The sequence below is a fragment of the Podarcis tiliguerta genome, assembly GCF_965153285.1.
Source record: "Podarcis tiliguerta genome assembly, chromosome: 8".
NCBI lineage: Eukaryota > Metazoa > Chordata > Lepidosauria > Squamata > Lacertidae > Podarcis > Podarcis tiliguerta.
The window spans coordinates 70,657,756-70,677,318 of NC_139541.1; the positions used below are offsets into that span (position 1 = coordinate 70,657,756).

A 19,563-nucleotide genomic window follows, 5' to 3' on the forward strand; every position below is an offset into this window, starting at 1 on the left:
TTTAGGCCCACAAATAGAGATGCTGGGGACCTGTATTAAGAAGATTAGAAGAGGCTGATGGATCAGATCAACAGCCCATCTAGTCCAGCATCCAGTTCTCACAGTCGACAACCAGATGTCTCTGGGAACTCCAAAAGTAGGATCTGAGTACCTCACTTCTGATTCTCAGCAACTGGCCTTTGAAACATGCTGCCTCCAACATTTCTTCTCAGATTACAGGTAGGTAGCCATGTTGGTCTGCCATAGTCGAAACAAAATAAAAAAATTCCTTCCAGTAGCACCTTAGAGACCAACTAAGTTTGTTATTGGTATGACCTTTCGTGTGCATGCACACTTCTTCAGATGCATGCACACCAAAGCTCATACTAATAACAAACTTAGTTGGTCTCTAAGGTGCTACTGGAAGGAATTTTTATTTATTTATTTTTGTCTTCTCAGAGTTCTAATTAGTAAAGTTGTGGCCTTTAACACGGTCTTCCATCTTCCTTCCAAGTATGGGGACAATATTTAATTGCAGAAAATGTTTCATATACAATTTATTTTATTTAAGATTTCTAACTTGCTAGGTAAAAAAGCCAAACACTCCCAAATGCAGACGTACAAGGAAACAACCAAGCCATTAAAAAACACTAAGTTCAATACAATAAATAGTATTCAACATATGGATTTACTTAATGCAGGTCACATGTGCCCAAGATTGAGAGGGCCCAGTGTGCATTGCATGTGGTGCACACACCCAGTGTGCATTGCATGCCCAAAGCCACATCATGGGGAGGAGGCCAAGTGCGGAGCCCAGCATAGTGTGCCATCACTGGCTGGCAGCTCCTCCTTTCTCACACTCAGGAGGAGCTGGCCACTGAAGCTGCACCACATTTGGCTCCTTGCCATGCCTCCTCCACCCACTCGACATTGAGGGTCCCCAGCTCCTCCCAATAGATATCAGGGCCCCCAAATACACCTTGGTCCCATAGAATTGGCACTCTTAATGCAGGCTAACCTCTTCCCCAGGTTTGTTTGCTTTTTGGAGGGGGAGGGTCTGATTCAGCTCTCAAGAATTTTTTTCTGCCCACTACTGATTTGGATGGTGGCAGCAGATAAGAGAAAAATAAATAAAGTAGACACAGAGCTAGAGCACAGCACCTTAGTGGGGAAACAAATTGTTCCCTTCATGACCATCAGATTGATCATTTGAAGAGTGGAGTTGGAGTGATAATCCCGTCCTTAGCACAGAATAGCTGGGGGGCAGAGCTGTCTGTCTCTTGTGTGTGCCGAGACGAATCAGTTGTCCTCAGCCAACTGACCAAAAATGACCTGAACTGCTCTTGTGCTTTTAAAGGTAGGAGTTTGATTTGGAGAAATCAGCCTGTTTACAATTTCACAGACAGGAGTTGACACTAATGCCAATAAAGGTAAGGCTGGGGAGAAGGGTATGAAAACAAACTGGCAACTCTGAATGTTTTGGACAGTTATTGGGTGCATACAGGGAAATTAGATAACTCAGTTGACATAGCTGGTGTTCCTTACAAATGTGCCATGTATTCTAGGTAATCCCTCTGAAATAAGTAGAAAGGTTTCTCTGAAGGCAGAATGTTTGGAAGCATCTGGCTGATGTGATCTCATAGTTGATACCTGCAGAAACAAATGGACAAACAAACTGGAAGATCCAAGGTGTCTGAGAATGTTGGGGCAATAATTTCTCTTTCAAAATGCAAGCTTGAAATGTTTGAATTCATGGTTTCAAAGTCAAAATCTGCTCGGGGCTATTCGAAACTTTTGAAGGTGTGTAAAGGTTCATTTCAGTTGGCATGTTTTAGAGTCACATGTCTTGTTATGTGCAGGGAACATCTTTCAGTATGTTCTCAGTGCTCAGATATCCCTGACCTTTGCCGGCTGGTACAAAGAGTGGAATCCCTGGCTTGTGCCAATTCACTTGGGAGATTTGGAAGAGTTTGACCAGCTCCTGCGTCTTCTTCACCACCATCATCATCTCCAGGAACTTTACAGCAAGGAGAGCAGCAGGCTGACACCATGGTCCAGAGACTCTTGGACATACCAACCCAGCAACTAGAAAAAGTCCGCCGTATGGCAGTAGAGGAGAAGAAAAAGAGAACCGGGTCCAAAGTGGTGTTGAGGGCACTGAGGAGGAAAACATCCACTCTCCAGGAAGGGCTTTGCTTCTGAATGAAGCCAACAATATGGGATGTATTGTAGGGAGCGAAGCAGATGGTGAAATTGAGCAGAGTCACCAGAGCCAGGCCCATGGCTCGTTTCTTTTTATGGGATGGGATGTTGGGCAGGGAGGCCAGGATGCGGATAACATTGATATAGCAAAACAGGGTGATGGCGAAAGGTAGCCAGAAGAGCAGAAGGCTGATTTCCAGCCGGACCGGAAGGAGGATTTGGAGCTGGCTGGAGGAGAACTTCTCATAGCATGAGAAGTTTTTGTCAGAAGGCAGCATGGTGGTGTTGCGGTTTTGGACAATGTAGACAATACTGCAGTGGGAATAGGCCAACAACCAGAAGAAGAGGCTGGCTGCTATTGCGTAAATTGGCCTGCGATTCAACTTGTACTTGACAGGGTAGAGGACACACAGGTAGCGCTCCACGCTGACCCCCATCAGAAAAAGGGTGCTGATGTAGATGCTGCTGTAGAAACAGAAGTTGGTGAGGGGGCAAAGGAAGACAGGGAGATGCCAATTCATGTCCCAGGTGGCTTCCGCCATCTTGAAGGGAAGGAAAAGCAAAAGGGTGATATCAGACACGGTCAAGTTGAGCAGGAGGATGTCTATGGGGACAGGCTTCTGGGACACTTTTCTGAAGAACGTGTAGCAGGCCAGGAGGTTGGAAGGGAGACCAGTCAGAAAGGTGAAGATGTAGAAAGCAAGGACCACACCCTTATGTGCCATCTTCTCGGAGTCTGTAACAAAAGGGAGAGATGGTAAGTCCCTACCAGGAACTGTATACCAGTGTGAGCAGAGGAGGCTGGTCAATTAAGATGAATGGGGTATTGCGCCACCAGTCTTGGTCTGCCCACAACCACCTTAATCATGTAGTACTTTATATCCTGCCCATCAAGTTTGATTTAGGAATGGAAGTTGGCACACAAAATTGTTGTCTTCAAATTAAGAAGTAAGCTGAAGGATTTAAGTTGTCTTTGATTAACTTTCACAATCGAACATCAAACCTGAATCTTATAAATGTCTGATGTATTTGAACTTGAGTTCCTTAAAGTGCCGAATTTCAGATATGTGCCAAATGTAATTTGAGAACTACCTTGCATCATACGAATGGAAGCTAGTGCTTGGAAAAACAAATGGAGGAGATGGAAATAGAGGTCTGCTAATCATGAGCAGAGGGACGCGGGTGGCGCTGTGGGTTAAAGCCTCAGCGCCTAGGGCTTGCCGATCGAAAGGTCGGCGGTTCGAATCCTCGTGGCGGGGTGCGCTCCCGTTGTTCGGTCCCAGCGCCTGCCAACCTAGCAGTTCGAAAGCACTCTCGGGTGCAAGTAGATAAATAGGGACCGCTTACTAGCGGGAAGGTAAACGGCGTTTCCGTGTGCGGCTCTGGCTCGCCAGAGCAGCAATGTCACGCTGGCCACGTGACCCGGAAGTGTCTTCAGACAGCACTGGCCCCCGGCCTCTTTGAGTGAGATGGGCGCAGAACCCTAGAGTCTGTCAAGACTGGCCCGTACGGGCAGGGGTACCTTTACCTTTAATCATGAGCAGTATCTAGGACCTCCAATATCCATGGCACCATAAGTATTTTGAATACTAGTTGCTAGGTATAGTGGCATCATGGAACTATTCTCTGCTTGTCCTCTGTGAGAAATAAGATGTTAAATAAGACAAATCTTTGGTCTATCCCAGCATGTGTCTTCTCAGGTTCTTCCTTCATTTGACAGCATTGTTCAGAAAAGGTATAAATCCTGCCCAACAAGTTCTGGGCAGTTTCTCTTTTTTAAAAACTTTCAAATTTTCAGAAGTATAAGTTAATTCCCATTAAAGAACTTGATTGTGACTCCTTATTTTACTGCAAGAGTACCCAACGTGGTGCTCTACAGAGCCTGCTGGACTGCTATATACCCATCAATCCCAGCCAACATGGCCAATGATCTGAACAAGATAAGATGAGGCTGCTGGGCCAGCATTATATTCTCACAGTGGCCAAGAGACGATGGGATTTATAGTCCAATGACATCCATCCATAGTATGCATTTGTGAATAATTTTAAAAGAGGTATACCCAATTCTGGTTGCATTAAAGAAAGGAAGGAACCACTTACCTGTGTTGTCACTCAGGAACCCCTCTGTTTGATCGCCAAGGAAAAGATGAGGCACTTTCCAGAGATAATCCAGCGAACAGTCTGAAGCCTGCCTTGCAAAACCAAAGAGACAAGATTTTTACATTCACTGAAGCATCTGTCCAGGGGAGGAAAGATAGTATAGTCTGTGGTATTATGGAGGATTTGGAGAATCAACCTACTCCTTAAAGTTGATAAAGAAAAAAACCTCACTAGCAGGCAGTTTCCGGCTAAATGGTAGCCAGAGAGTTTGTACTGAGTTCTGTGGTTTGTTTTAGCTTGATTAATGTTTCTTTTTTTTTGGTGGTGCGATTTGCTCATCAGTGCTAACTGCTGTATATGGGTAATGGGCATATTCGACTCATATTCTTTTTTGCAGACTCCAAAGTTTTTACTGTATTAATTGCAGTGTATTTTGAGTCTTTAGGAGTTTGCAGTTCTGAAATCAATATAATATGAGGCCCTGAGGAGTACAATATATCCAAGAGGATTTTCCATCATCATATTGACTGCTCTGGATTACCCCAAGGATGAGCAAAGCACATGAACCCTGGTTAAAAGAGGTAAGGTTTCACTCCACCCCACCCTGAAGTAAGAGGACCTTGAAGGATAGAGCAGAGGATGCTGATGCTGCAAGCCAAACACTCAGATGTCCCTGTGAGGACATTTTATTTGCACGTCTGCTCATTTGCCTCGCCAGCCTTGTGGGTGAATAACATGGAGTAATGGTTCTTACGAGGCAAGGATACAAGAAACAGGGGGCACTACCTGTATCTGAGAATGCTGCACATGTAAGAGAAAGGAGACAAAATAAAATGGCCAACTACTTCCCCCCAAGGGATAAGATAAAGGGACAGGACCCCTGACAGTTAAGTCCAGTCACAGATGACTCTTGGGTTGAGGTGCTCATCTTTACAGGCCGAGGGAGCCAGTGTTTGTCCGCAGACAGATTTCCAGGTCATGTGGCCAGCATGACTAAATCGCTTCTGGCACAACGGAACACCGACACCAGAGCAGCACACGGAAACACTGTTTACCTTCCTGCCAGAGTGGTACCTATTAATCTACTTGCACTTTTGGGGGTCCTTTCGAACTGCTAGGTTGGCAGGAGCTGGGACCGAGCAGCGGGAGCTCACCCCATTGCGGGGATTTTAACCGCCGACCTTTTGATCGGCAAGCCCAAGGCTCAGTGGTTTAGACCACAGCGCCACCCGCTGTCAATAAATGCATATCTCCATCGCTTCCTGCCCGCAATTTGGACTGGTCTATTGACTACAAGTGTGTAGCACAAGAGGCTAATTGGGAAGAATATGTCAGTAGCTTGGCTATGGAGATGGCTTTGGGTGAAACAGCACCTGCTACTGGTAGGATGGAATGGGTGGTATGAGGGAAGCTAGTCAATTTCATGTTAAAGCAGGTGAATGAGCAGGCGAAGTGCCATATTAAATCAGAGAATTAGGTTCCCCTACCTAGAGTGGAGCAGGGGGAGGAGAAAGACATTAACTCACAATTTCAATTGGCCAAAGACATCTTGGAAAATATGAAGCTGATAAAATAATTTCTTTATGAGTGTCATGAACTGCCACCAGGGCTGGATTTAGGTTTGATGAGGCCCTAAGCTACTGAAGGTAATGGGGCTCTTTATATGTCCAGCTGTCCTTTGTCAACAACAAATAGTTGCTGGTTTTGTGTGTTGAATATATGCTATATGGTAATTTGTGGATCTAATAGGTATCTAAAGCCATTTGCACATGCAGAATATAGGCACCCCATATATAGAAATGAGCAAATCAGTGATATTTCAGGGAGCAGGGTAGCAGGTGGGGCCCATTACTTACATCATAGGAGCCTACACAAAACAAAAGTCTGTTGCTGTATGTAGATTTTATTTTATTTGTTTTTTATCTTATATTTTGGAAGTGTACATCCAGGTCCCCCACTTTAATTTATTTGGGGGGCCCCCAAGAGAGTGAGCCCCTAAGCTATAGCTTGTTTAGCTTGTATGTGAATCTGACACCGACTGCTACCCACATTAAATGAGCTGCATAAGAAAACTAGGAATGACAGTGGGCTAGTGGATATAGGAACTATAAATTCCCTCAAAGGTCCCCATGTGGATAAACCCTCACCTAAAAAGGAAAGCATTTACAGGGGAAAATAATGTGGCAATTAAGATAAAGAAGAGCAACAACATTAAGAACTTAATTAGGCCAAAAGAACACCACATAGGAAGAATTATTATTATAACATATTCAGCCTTGTTGTTGGTATCCATCTGTCTTGAGATACATGGAGTGTTCCCCCGGGGGGGGGGGGGTGAAGTCAAAATGCTGTGTTAGCAGCCTAAAGTGGTCTCCCCAGGGCACATGCCTGGCCAGTGTTTATCTGTTTTCTGCCTCATTTTCTTTATAATTGTGGGATTGATCTCACCTTATTGTTGCAAGGTGCCCAAGGATGCTTCATGTGTATGTGCCTTTATTTCTATTAAGCATCTTCCCAGTGCTCTGCAATCTTCCTGGCTGCCCGCCCTTCCCGATCTGAAAAACAGCAACACACACCATGGAAGGAACTGCCTCATGGTGGGTTTCAACTGAGAGTGGGTAGGATGGCTACCAAGTTCCAGAGACTGGTGCACTCGCTGATCTTGTTTTTGTGGGTTAAACCACAGAGCCTAGGGCTTGCCGATCAGAAGGTCGGCGGTTCGAATCTCCGCGATGGGGTGAGCTCCCGTTGCTCGGTCCCTGCTCCTGCCAACCTAGCAGTTCGAAAGCACGTCAAAGTGCAAGTAGATAAATAGGTACCGCTCCGGCAGGAAGGTAAACGACATTTCCGTGTGCTGCTCTGGTTTGCCAGAAGAGGCTTAGTCATGCTGGCCACATGACCCGGAAGCTGTACGCCGGCTCCCTTGGCCAATAAAGCGAGATGAGCGCCGCAACCTCAGGGTCGGTCACGACTGGATCTAATGGTCAGGGGTCCCTTTACCTTTACCTTATTCTTTTTACCTTTTACCAAAACTTTCAGCAGTGATTTCATTAAGGGTAATATATATATAAAATAACACTGGACAGCTGTCAGGTGCATTGTACTTGGCTTCCTAGTTTCTTGAGTTTACAGAAAAGCCTAACAGATGATGCTATGGGGTTTTCAGGAAGCGTGGGCACTTGGGAATTACACAGAATTCAAACCCTTGGAGATACTGTTTTTGTAAAATGAAATAAAAGACTCTCAATCTCTTTGTCTGGTTCAAAAGTAATGTGAGCTCCACCTATGACAATTTCACTGAAATGTTTTCTCCCATTTGCTTATTTTCAAATACAGTGGTACCTAAGGTTACAGATGCTTCAGGTTACAGATGCTTCAGGTTACAGACTCCGTTAACCCTGAAATAGTACCTCGGGTTCAGAACTTTGCTTCAGGATGAGAACAGAAATTGCGCGGTGGCGGCGCAGCAGCAGCGGGAGGTCCCATTAGCTAAAGTGCTACCTCAGGTTAAGAACAGTTTCAGGTTAAGAACGGACCTGTAGAACAAATTAAGTTCTTAACCCGAGGTACCACTGTACATTTCTTTCCCCAACCCTTTAATGTTGCAGAATACACACACGTACACTTTTTATTTTTTATTTTTTTACAGCATAGCACAAGTGATATCTTATGATCTGATACCTAGACCATAGTTTATAAACATTACACACTCTGAGTTTCTGTAGATTTGATAAAACATGTTAGCTTTTGCCTGGGTCGGATCTACCAGACTCAGAGCAGCCTGTTCCTCAGAGTGAAGTTCCTCCCATTCCTTTTTCTTGGACCATAACATAGAAATCCTGACTTGTGGTCCTTGCAAATGGTTTTCTTCAAAGTCAGTGTCTGTATTTTCTGACCCTGTTTGTCCTAGGTACTAGGAAGCACTGTGATTGGTTACTATCTTCAGAAAGGCATAGGATGGGACATGGTGCATCATTATATGAAAAATTGGCACTTAGACATATTACATTGCTCCTGTTATACCTGATGTTGTTCCAGCTATGCTCCTGCTCAGCCGTGATCTAACGCCCTGCCAGTATCAGCAAATACATCCCTACTTCAATAAGTAATGATCATCTGCGATGCTTGTGTCCCTTCAAGTCATATATATTTTATTAGCCCATCAATGCAATTGGCTCATTTTAATTTTGGCCTGGCCTGCAGACCCCATAGACCCATCAAGCCAATCACAACCATGGACAGTGACCTACCAAATCCTTGATAAATGTCACTGTTTCTGCAGTTGTAGACAGGTATGAGAAAAAGGAGATTTATTGAGTCTGCGGTGGACCACATTGCAGGGATGGCGGGCAGCACTTAAATTAGTCGATCCTTCCTGACATGTGGAACTACCTGTTGTCGATTAGATCCAGAAAGTTTTCAGAAGGCTGAGGAAATGGGAAATCTAATAAAAACCCAAGTGTTTGCACTATAAGAGAGTCTGCAAATTCGATCGTTCCTGTACTGGAGTGGTGTTTCCAAACGATGGATGCATATCAGACATCTTCTGTGTTGCAAGCCTTCAGCTTCAAGAGCTTCATCTTGAACTTCATCTAAACCCAGGCATAGATGAGATAGAGAGGTTGCAGGTCCTCTTTATCTCTTTGAGAACCGAGTTCTGACATAGGTCACAGGGAAAGATGCATTAGTAAGAAGGATGTGGAACTGTGGTCTAAAGAAACCTGGGACTTCACGGAAACTTATCATGATCATGCCCCCGCCCCCCCCCCCCCGAAATCAGTCATGATGGACAAATGTCTGTAAAATGTAATGTGTTCACTGCTGCCAACCCCACCCCCAGGGGCCTACTCCAAAGAGTGTTGGGTTGTTTGCCAGAGGACCCCAAAATACTTGGACTGCTCTTCTGCATTCCCCCCTTCCTTTTCTCTTTTTCCCCTCACCCATGTTGTCCTCTATCATATATACTCCAGTGTTGTGGTGGTGGTGGTTAACTATTACTACTTCAATGTATTTATTTTAATACACCTCTATTAACTTTCCAATTTGTTTGTGTATTTCCTTATGCTAACGTAAGTTAAAAATCAGCATTTCCAAGTGTGATCAGGAGGAAGTTGATGTTCAAGAGAGGAAATAAGTTTGACAAGCAAACTGGCACGGAAAGAGGTCATTTGAAGTTGCAAAGTATGAAAAACCACAGACAAGGGTTGGCTACATCAGATGACAAATCCTGGGTGGTAGGGAGCGGTGCCAAAGTGTTGGTGGAGAGAGCTGAGTGCCATATATGGCCTGCTCTAAGTTACCCTTTCACCCCCAGATGTTGTGGAAGACTGCCTGTCGCCAGTCTTGAGGTAAGAAGAAGAAGAAGAAGAAGAGTTTGGATTTGATATCCCACCTTCCACTCCCTCTAAGGAGTCTCAAAGCGGCTAACATTCTCCTTTCCCTTCCTCCCCAACAACAAACACTGTGTGAGGTGAGTAGGGCTGAGAGACTTCAAAGAAGTGTGACTGGCCCAACGTCACCCAGCAGCTGCATGTGGAGGAGCAGAGACGCGAACCCGGTTCCCCAGATTACGAGACTACCACTCTTAACCACTACACCACACTGGCTCTCCAAACGCCAGACCAACTGCCTTCTATACATGGAATTGGAAGGAGGCAGCAAAGCGCGTGGGGCTTGTCCTGCCACCCACTTACACAATCACATCTTTGATGCTGGTGAAGATGATCTGGACCACAGCAACCTCCCAAGGTCTCAGATTTCAAATGTCAAGGTTCGCGCTCACGATTTCAGGTTAAAGTTCCCATTTAGGAAAGATCTGACCCATCTGGAAGATTTGTATCTGCGCCGTTCTGTTCTTTATACCCTTGCAGCTCTGGGCAATGTAGGGTGGCTTCTGTGTAGCCTCGTAGTCCTGCGTGAAGCACTTGCACTTGCTGGGGGCTCAAGGCTCTGATCTCACAGGCCCTTGCAGTTTGGACAAAGGAGGCTTCCGTAGGGATGGCGGCCCCTGCCAGTTCACCAGATGTCGATATACCACCTTCTCCTGCTTCTTTGTCGGGCTCTCCAGCAGTCCTGCAGCAAGGCAAAGACCACTGGGACACAAGAGTCAGCAGCTTGCAGTGCGTTGCCTGCCAGCAGTGAGCAAAGGTTTGTTGGATGGCAGTGGAGGAGAAGTAGAAGATGACAGGGTCCAAAGTGCTGTTGAAAGAGCCGAGGAGGAAGCCATACACCCTCCATTCAGGGCTCCAGAACTGAATGTAGCCCACAAGGTGAGAGATGTTAAAGGGCCCAAAGCAAACAGCAAAATTGAGCAGAGTGGCCACTGCCAGGCCCACAGCCCGTTTCTTCCTCTGGGGTTTGATGTGGGGCAAGGAGGTCAGGATGCAAATGACCCTAATGTAGCAGAAAAGGGTGATGATGAAAGGGAGGAAGAAGAGGATAATGCAGAGTTGCAGTCGGACAGGGAGGAGGATTTTAAGCTGGCCATTGGAGAATGACTCATAACATGTGGAGTTGTGAGACATGGGTTGGGCCTCGGGGTGGTATTGGACAGTGAAGATGATGGTGCAGTGGAAACAAGCCAGAAACCAGAAGAAGAGACTGGCCACTATTACATAGGTCGGTCTACGTTCCGACTTGAACTTGATGGGGTAGGCGATGCACAGGTAGCGCTCTATGCTGACCCCTGTAAGGAAGAGGGTGCTGCTGTAAATGCTGCTGTAGAAACAGAAGTTGGTGAGGGGGCAAAGGAAGTCAGGGAGAGGCCAGGGGACATCTGAAGAGGCCTCTGCCATCTTGAAGGGCAAAATCAGCAGATGGATAAGATCAGAGATGGTCAAGTTGAGCAAGAAGACATCCATGGGGGTTGCCTTCTGGCGCACTTTCCTCAGGAAGGCGTAGCCAGCCAGCAGGTTGGAAGGGAGGCCAGTCAGGAAGGTGACGATGTAGATGACAAGGATAAGAGGCTTTGTGGCCATTCTGCTGTAAAAGGAAGGATATTAAAATATCCGGAAGCCTGATTCCTATCCCTCAAGGAAATCACCAGGGGGCAGAATATGCTTGCAGCCTCTCCTGGTGTCACTCAGAGGCTGAGGTCATTTCTTCCAGCATGTTCTGAGTCAGAATAATTTCTATAGCATCAGTCCTTAGACGTAGCAGCACACTGAGAAAGAGCAAAATATAAACTGGAGAACAAAATGTAGATGAACTTGCATGAAAACATCACTATTTACCATTTGAAATTTATCCTTAGTAAAATTAGGATTAGTAAAATTAAAACATATGCACCTCAAAACACCGTTATGTACACCATTTAGAAATGTTAATGACTGAGCAGTGTATGAATACCTCAAATAAACATAAAGTAAATAACAATAATCATTGTGAAACTTTTCATTTCTCTCTCTCTCACACACATCTCTTCTTTAGTTAGGAGAATTAGAGTGCTTTAAATGTATGAGATAGATGCGACCTCTTTCTGTACCCTGTCCTTCCAGAGACATGGAGATGACAATATATCTCTATCTTGGGTTGGTACCAACTGTAAAATTTGACTTGTATCCAGACTTCTAGGAAGCCATCTGATTTGTTTTGGATCACCATGGTATCTTTTAGTCCTGCCTCCTCCCCATTAACTATACAGTTGTCCCTCAGCTCCCGAACTCCTTGGGATTTGAATGTTCCGGCTCCCAAACAATCAAAAATCGGAAGTGAGTGTTCCGGTTTTTGAATGTTCTTTCAGAAGCTGAACATCCGACGGGGCTTCTGCGCCTTCAAGTTGGCTTCAGGAAGTTTTAAATCCTTCTCCAAAATAATTGTGTTTGGAGGGTGCCATTCTTAGCCCTGAGGTAGTGCCAAACACTGAAACCTGAGAGGATGAATCAGAAGACAGAGGAGCAGGCAGAGACCTCTGAATCCAGTATCAAGGATCCCCTTGCGAAGCCCTCTAGGCTGACACTTGATGAAGAACTGGAACCTTCAGAGAAGGAGTGAAGACACCACCATCAGTTTACTACAAGAGTACCCAATATGGTGCGCTACAGAGCTTGCTGGACTACTATATACCCATCAATCCCAGCCAGCATAGCCAATGATGTTAACAAGATAAGATGAGGCTGCTAAATCAAGCCAGTGGGCCAGCATTATATTCTCACAGTGGCCAAGAGATGATGGGATTTGTAGTCCAATGACATCCATCCATGGTACCTCGGGTTAAGAACTTAATTCGTTCTGGAGGTCCGTTCTTAACCTGAAACTGTTCTTAACCTGAGGTACCACTTTAGCTAATGGGGCCTCCTGCTGCCGCTGCGCCGCCGCTGCATGATTTCTGTTCTCATCCTGAGGTAAAGTTCTTAACCCGAGGTACGATTTCTGGGTTAGTGGAGTTTGTAACCTGAAGCGTCTCTAACCTGAAGCGTCTGTAACCCGAGGTACCACTGTATTTTGTGAATAATTTAAAAAGATGTATACCCAATTCTGATTGCGTTAAATAAAGGAAGGAAACACTTACACCTGCGTTGCCACTCAGGAACCCCTGTCTGTTCGCCAAGATGAAGCTCTTTCCAGAGATAATCCAGTGATCAGTCAGAAGAGTGTACTGCAAAACCAAAGAGACTAGATTTTACATTCACTGAAGCATCTGTCCAGGGAAAGAAAGTCTGCGGTATTTTGGAGGATATGGAGAATAAACCTACTCCTTAAAGTTGATAAAGGAAAAAAAAACCTCACTAGCAAACAATTTCCGGCTAGATGGTGGCCAGAGAGTTTGTTTTGAGCTCTGTGGTTTGTTTTAGCTTGATTAATGTTTCTTTTTTTGGTGGTGCAATTTACTCATCAGTGCTAACTGCTGTATATGGGTAATGGGCATATTCGACTCATATTCTTTTTTGCAGACTCCAAAGTTTTTACTGTATTAATTGCAGTGTATTTTGAGTCTTTAGGGTTTGCAGTTCTGAAATCAATATAATATGAGGCCCTGAGGAGTACAATATGTCCAAGAGGATTTTCCATCATCATAATGACTGCTCTGGATTACCCCAAGGATGAGCAAAGCACATGAACCCTGGTTAAAAGAGGTAAGGGTTCACTCCACCAGCCGCGCTTTGGAAGCTGAATGTTTCAGAAGTCGAATGGATTCTGGAACAGATTCTGTTTGACTTCTGAGATACAACTGCAGTGTGAGATCTAAAAACAGCTATAGCATTTCTTTTCAAAGAAGTGAGTGGAATTTGTAGGCATGGCAGTCCTCCAGAGTGGTTCAAGCCTTTACCATGCTGGAGTGATTAAAATAGAAATTATGAAGGGCTGGGTGGTGGTGTTTGTGTGGGGAATGGATTCCCAAGAAAGGTTGGAGTGGAATAAATGCCCCCCTGCCAGCAATGTTCCTGTTTCCCCAAGGTCATTGGTGGTGGGTGGAATCAAGCTTCTCCCATAGATATTTTGGGTGGGTGTGGGGTGGAAATACAATGGATAGTTCTCCATTGACTTGCATAGGGAAAGGGACAAACCCATGTGGAAATCAAACCGTTTTTAATCCTTCTCCAAAATAATTGAGTTTGGAGGGTGCCATTCCTAGCCCTGTAAAGGTAAAGGGACCCCTGACCATTAGGTCCAGTCGCGGATGACTCTGGGGTTGCGGCACTCATCTTGCTTTATTGGCCGAGGGAGACGGCATACAGCTTCCGGGTCATGTGGCCATCATGACTAAGCCGCTTCTGGCGAACCAGGGCAGCACACGGAAATGCTGTTTACCTTCCTGCTGGAGCGGTATCTATTTATCTACTTGCACGTTGATGTGCTTTCGTCAACTGCTAGGTTGGCAGGAGCAGGGACCGAGTAACAGGAGCTCACCCCATCATGGGGATTTGAACCACCAACCTTCTGATTGGCAAGTCCTAGGCTCAGTGGTTTAACCCACAGTGCCACCCTGAGATGGTGCCAAACACAGAAACCTGAGAGGATGAATCAGAAGATAAGGACCTTGAGGAGCAGGCAGAGCCCCCTGAATCCAATATCAAGGATCCCCTTGAGGAGCCTTTTAGGCTGACACCTGATGAAGAAGAAGGAGGAGGTGAAGGCACCACCGTCCCAGTCTTCAAGAGCACCAATGCCAAAAGTTTTGGGTCCAGGCTGAAGAGAAATGGCACAATATGCACCAATGGGCTCAGAGTTGTCAGTCCACTTGTGAGTAAGGGGCCTACTAATGAATAACCCATCCCTGATATTCCTTCACTGCCAGCAGCTGTGATTATTGTGTGGTGGCTGGAAACAACACATTTCTCTGTCAACCCATCTCTTTTGGTGAATCCCATGTGACATTAATGTTGGACTGTGTCTTGATTTTACTTCCAGGTCATGTTTGGGACCTAGCCTGTGTGCTTGGTCTTGGCTAGTTGAGACTACACTGCACTTAGAATCATGCTCACTGAGACTCTAGTCCCTGAGGGTGACCACTGGAGACCAAACAGTGCCTTGAGAAAGTCCGCTCACCTTTTCTGGGCCCTACAGTGTCTCTCTTCGATGATTTAGCTCTATAATTCAGCACCACCTCTGTGACAGTTCTACATTTTGCTGCAGCTGAATTGAAATACCGTATTTTTTGCTCTATAAGACTCACTTTTTCCCTCCTAAAAAGTAAGGGGAAATGTGTGTGCGTCTTATGGAGCGAATGCAAGGCTGCGCAGCTATCACAGAAGCTAGAACAGCAAGAGGGGTTGCTGCTTTCACTGCGCAGTGATCCCTCTTGCTATTCTGGCTTCTGAGATTCAGAATATTCTTTTTCTTGTTTTCCTCCTCCAAAAACTAGGTGCATCTTGTGGTCTGGTGCGTCTCATAGAGCGAAAAATATGGTAAATCACCGCCTTCGAAATGGAGAGGTCCAAGTTCAAATGCATGCTCTTTCAGTTCAGTTTGCCCCATCCTTCTTAAATATTTTGGGTTCAGGGACTTTTGCTAGTGAAATTATGCCACTCTTATTTTGAATCCAGAGTTGGTTACAGCGTATGTATTAAAACAGCAGCAAAATATAATCATAAAAATGCAAATAAAGCAATTCATAACAAAATAAGATTTTTTTTAAATCCATAAAATAATACAGTCTTTAAAAATAATAGCACAACAGCTCATAACAAATCACTAAATAACTATAACTAAAGCAGCTGCAATCCATCTATTTGCCTCATTGGGTCTTTCCTCCTACAAAACCCCCCACCCAAAATGGTAAATCTTAACCAAACATAGCCTAAATTATAAAAAGATAATGCCAGACATAACTCAGCAGGGACACAGGTTTTCTTATTTGCATACAGGTCTACTTCTACAGTCAAATTTCAAATGTCAAGTCTTCAAAATGCCCTTGTAGCTCTAGCTTGGAACCAGTTCAGGGAAAAAAATCTTCCCTATGACATCTGAGCAAATACTTCTCGTCCATGAGGAATATCAATTAGTTCCTGTTAAGATCTATTAATGAACCAAACTTCGTCTCTCTGACTTTCTTTCATTTACTATGTCTTTTTTTTTTTTTAAAAAAAAAGCAATATAAATCCTAGTTACAGTTTCAAATCTTACTTGAGTTCTTGTTGAGAAAAATACCACTTTGTTGAGAAAGAAGCACAGCCTTCTGCAGTGACTTCTCCAGTGGCTGGTCTGTGCTCCCACCTGTGTAAGCAAGTGGATGGACATGCATGTAACCCCCATCTGGAAGCCTAAAATCTGCCTGGTACAGTTTTATATGGTGTTTGGGAGTGGTCGTGGTGGAAGCAGATGTATTGGGCAACTGAGTTAATCAGTAGAAAAAGGAACCAGATTGTCTGTACGATGGAACCAATTTACGTAGAAATCACTTGGCAGAGTGGGAGGAACTGTATTTTGACCACAGTGGAAAAGTTCTGCATTTTTTTAAAAGTGCCACCAGGCTCCATCTCCTTCTGAACTCAATAGGTCTTTCATACAGACCCTCCTGGATATTAAGATTATCAGACGTTTTAGCTAGTTACGTTGCCCTGAGAAATTTAGGGTGGTGGTGGCAACCAGAGAGAGAATATTCTTCGTAGCAGCCCCTAAGATGTGGAATTCCCTCTCCAAAGAGGTGCATCCAACACCTTCATTATGTCATTTTCATTGGATGCAGGAGACAGTGGTAGAGCACCTGATTTGCTTTGTTCAATCTCTGGCATCTCCAGGTAGGGTTAGGGAAAGAATCCTACCCAAAACCCTGGAGAGTCTCTGCCAGTCAAGGTAGACAGTACTGAGCTACATGGACCAAAGATCTAACTCAATCCATCTCTCTATGCCCATGCCAGATGCTTGAGTTGTCTAGTTCAGGACCCACCCTATTATAATTTGTTTTGTCTTGATTTTTAATTTGTTTTAACCGGTACCATTCTTTTATTCCTTGGTCAGACCACACCTCAAGTACTGTGTCCAGTTCTGGACAATTTAAGAAGGATATTGACTAGCTGGAACATGTGTGGAGGAGGGCAACCAAGATGATCTGGAAGCCAAGCCTTATGAGAAATGGTTGCAGGTGCTGGGTATGTTTAGTTTGGAAAATAGAAGACTGAGAAGAGATATGATAGCCATCTTCAAATAGTATATCAAGGGCTGTTACATGGAAGATGGAGCAAGCTTGCTTTCTCCTGCTCTGGTGGCTAGGACCCGAACCAATGGCTTCAAGTTACAAGATAGGAGGTTTTGATGAAACATAAGGAAGAACTTTCTGACAGTAAGAGCAGTTTGACATTGGAACGGTCTCTCTCGGGAGGTTGTAAACCCTCCTTCCTTGGGGTTTTTAAGCAGAGGTTGGATGGCCATCTGTCATGGACACTTTAGTTGAGATTCCTGCATTGAGGGGGTTGAACTAGATGTCGCTTTAGGCTTCCCATAGGCATCTGGTTGGTTAGTTGGTCACTGTGGGAGATAGACCAGGGATAGCCAATGGGGTGTCCACTAGATGCTACTGGACTCCATCAGCCTCAGTCAATATGGCCAATAATCAAGAATGATGGGAGTTGTAGTCAGGTGACATGAAGATGGCACCACATTGGCTATCCCTTCCTTGGTGATGTTCGAATCAAAGCAATGTCTACACTGACTGGAAAGACACATTCCAGGGTTTCAGACAGGGGTCTTTCCCAGTCACTTGTGAAGAAACCAGGGATTGAATTTTGCACCTTCTGCATTGACAACTTGTGTTGTCCCCCTAACCTGAGGGACTTCTCTGTGTCTGGGGCTACAGAGGATGAACCAAGAAGCTGAAATGTGTTCTGAGTTACTTAACATAGCAGATTAAAAGCAGGCGATCTTTTGAGCACACTTGATAATTCGCAGTCTCGAGCTGCAACAAGATGTTTTATATTTCTCATTGCCATTTTTGGTAATTATGCAGTATCTCTCTCATTCCCCTTTCTTGCACTGATGACTAGTTAAGGGGCATGTGATTTATGACTTCAGTTCCACAAAGTCAGGTGCCTGATGTAACAGAAGAAGACCTTATGGCCTGGACATTGTCACCTGCTCTGCTCCTGAATCTGCTTTATTTTTTTGAGAGATCTGTGTGTTCTTCTGAGCAGAGACTGCTCTTATTCAAGGGCAAGGCAGCCAGAACCACCAGCGACAATGGAGAGGCATTGCTTCTTTTCTAGACAGCAAGGGTCCTCATAGACAGAGCTAAATGACTGTTATAAGACTTGCAGCTGTAAGACCTTTGACTTGAGATTGCTTCTACCCACTCACTCCCATTCTCTCTCTCTCTCTCTCCCCCCCCCCCATTATGTATCATGTCTAGGGAAGGGTGGATTGGAAACACACAAAATGTGGATTGCAAAGCAGACTTGTCTGCTTTGATCCTGGCAGATTATGACTTGGATCAGCTCAGGAGCCCCCTTTAGAATTTGCAATCTAGTAGATTCCTTTACAAAGTGGCCTGAATGCCTCAGTTTTGCCATTGCCCTCATTTCATTGCACCCTCCTTTTTTTAAAAAAAATAAAGGTCCAGCCTCCAAGACTCTTTCAGACTGGATTGACTAGCATGTGTGGGCTTCTTTTTGCCATCACACGCTTTTCATAGAATCAAGGAGCTAGTCCCCATGGAGAAGCAGGACTTGATGAATATTTGCTGCTCTCTAAGTGAATTGTGTGGCTGCTCTGATATAAATACTAGGGATAACCATGCTGTTTCCGTGAAATTGTATTTTTCCATAAAATTTAATATCATGAGGACTCCCCCACCCCAACTTTACATTCTGCATGGAAATAGGAACAGATGGACTATCTAGGGATGGTGGAAAAATTCAATTCACATCACATTTCAAGGTGAGTTGGCTTAATTCACAAAACAATATGAAAATGCAAACACTGCCAGCTTTCAAAATGTGCATGTCTTTGAATTTTGCAGTGCAGTTCTCCAGAAGAAGAAGAAGAAGAAGAAGAAGAAGAAGAAGAAGAAGAAGAAGAGTTTGGATTTGATATCCCGCTTTATCACTACCCTAAGGAGTCTCAAAGCGGTTAACAATCTCTTTTCCCTTCCTCCCCCAACAACAAACACTCTGTGAGGTGAGTGGGGCTGAGAGACTTCAGAGAAGTGTGACTGGCTCAAGGTCACCTAGCAGCTGCATGTGGAGGAGCGAGGAAGCGAACCCGGTCCACCAGATTACGAGTCCACCGCTCTTAACCACTACACCACAGTGACTCTTTTGTACAAAAAAAGCATGCACTAGGATAAAGTGTGCAAAAAATGCAAATATTAGTGAAAGTAACATACAAGAATGTGTTATATTAGAAGAAATTCCTTTGCAAAAATATCTATATTGGGCAAAATGGCATGCAAACACACACATTTTAGTTTTACAAATTAAAATTTACAAACAAACTCATGAATAACTTTCTTTTTTTAAAAAATAAGCAAACAAAGATTTGACTGAATCTCTGGACTTCCTCCCACCCCTCCATGGGTTCCATTGCCAGTCTTTTTCCACTGCATATTTTAAGTCAGTTCAATTTTTATATATCCATTGCATCCCTAGTTCTTGTTACATTACAAGTGTTATTCAAATCCTGCTAAAGAGCTCAGCTGTTTACAGTGGTCTCCAAGGTAAGTTATAAATTTTCCCCATTCTTAATTGAAATTCTGTTCTTCCTGGTTTCTGATTTTCCCAGTCATTTTCACCATCTCCGCATAGTCCATCAGTTTGGTCTGCCATTCCCATCCTGTGGGAACTTTTTCATCCTTCCATCTCTGGGCTGAGAGCATCCACGCAGCTGGTGTTGCGTACATAAAAAGTCTTT

The 19,563-nt window shown here is 44.5% G+C and overlaps 2 protein-coding genes across 3 annotated transcripts; both read right to left on the bottom strand.

Annotated features, from left to right (window-relative positions):
• Positions 1-765: 765 nt before the first annotated feature.
• On the bottom strand, positions 766-12,876 carry LOC310684034 (free fatty acid receptor 2-like). 2 transcript variants are annotated; one of them, XM_083454441.1, is made up of 3 exons: positions 12,791-12,876; positions 4,282-4,373; positions 766-2,917 (listed from the first exon to the last, which is right to left on the bottom strand). In XM_083454441.1, the coding sequence occupies exon 3, from the start codon at positions 2,904-2,906 to the stop codon at positions 1,860-1,862; it is 1,047 nt and encodes a 348-aa protein (XP_083310567.1). In that variant the 5' UTR covers positions 2,907-2,917; positions 4,282-4,373; positions 12,791-12,876; the 3' UTR covers positions 766-1,859. The 2 variants fall into 2 exon arrangements, with proteins under 2 accessions (XP_083310567.1, XP_083310566.1); XM_083454440.1 differs by having other exon boundaries at positions 4,282-4,369; positions 12,791-12,870.
• LOC310683552 (free fatty acid receptor 2-like) lies at positions 10,086-11,258 on the bottom strand (the record flags this gene model as incomplete). Its single annotated transcript, XM_083453486.1, has 1 exon — positions 10,086-11,258. The coding sequence occupies one exon, from the start codon at positions 11,256-11,258 to the stop codon at positions 10,086-10,088; it is 1,173 nt and encodes a 390-aa protein (XP_083309612.1).
• Positions 12,877-19,563: the final 6,687 nt, after the last annotated feature.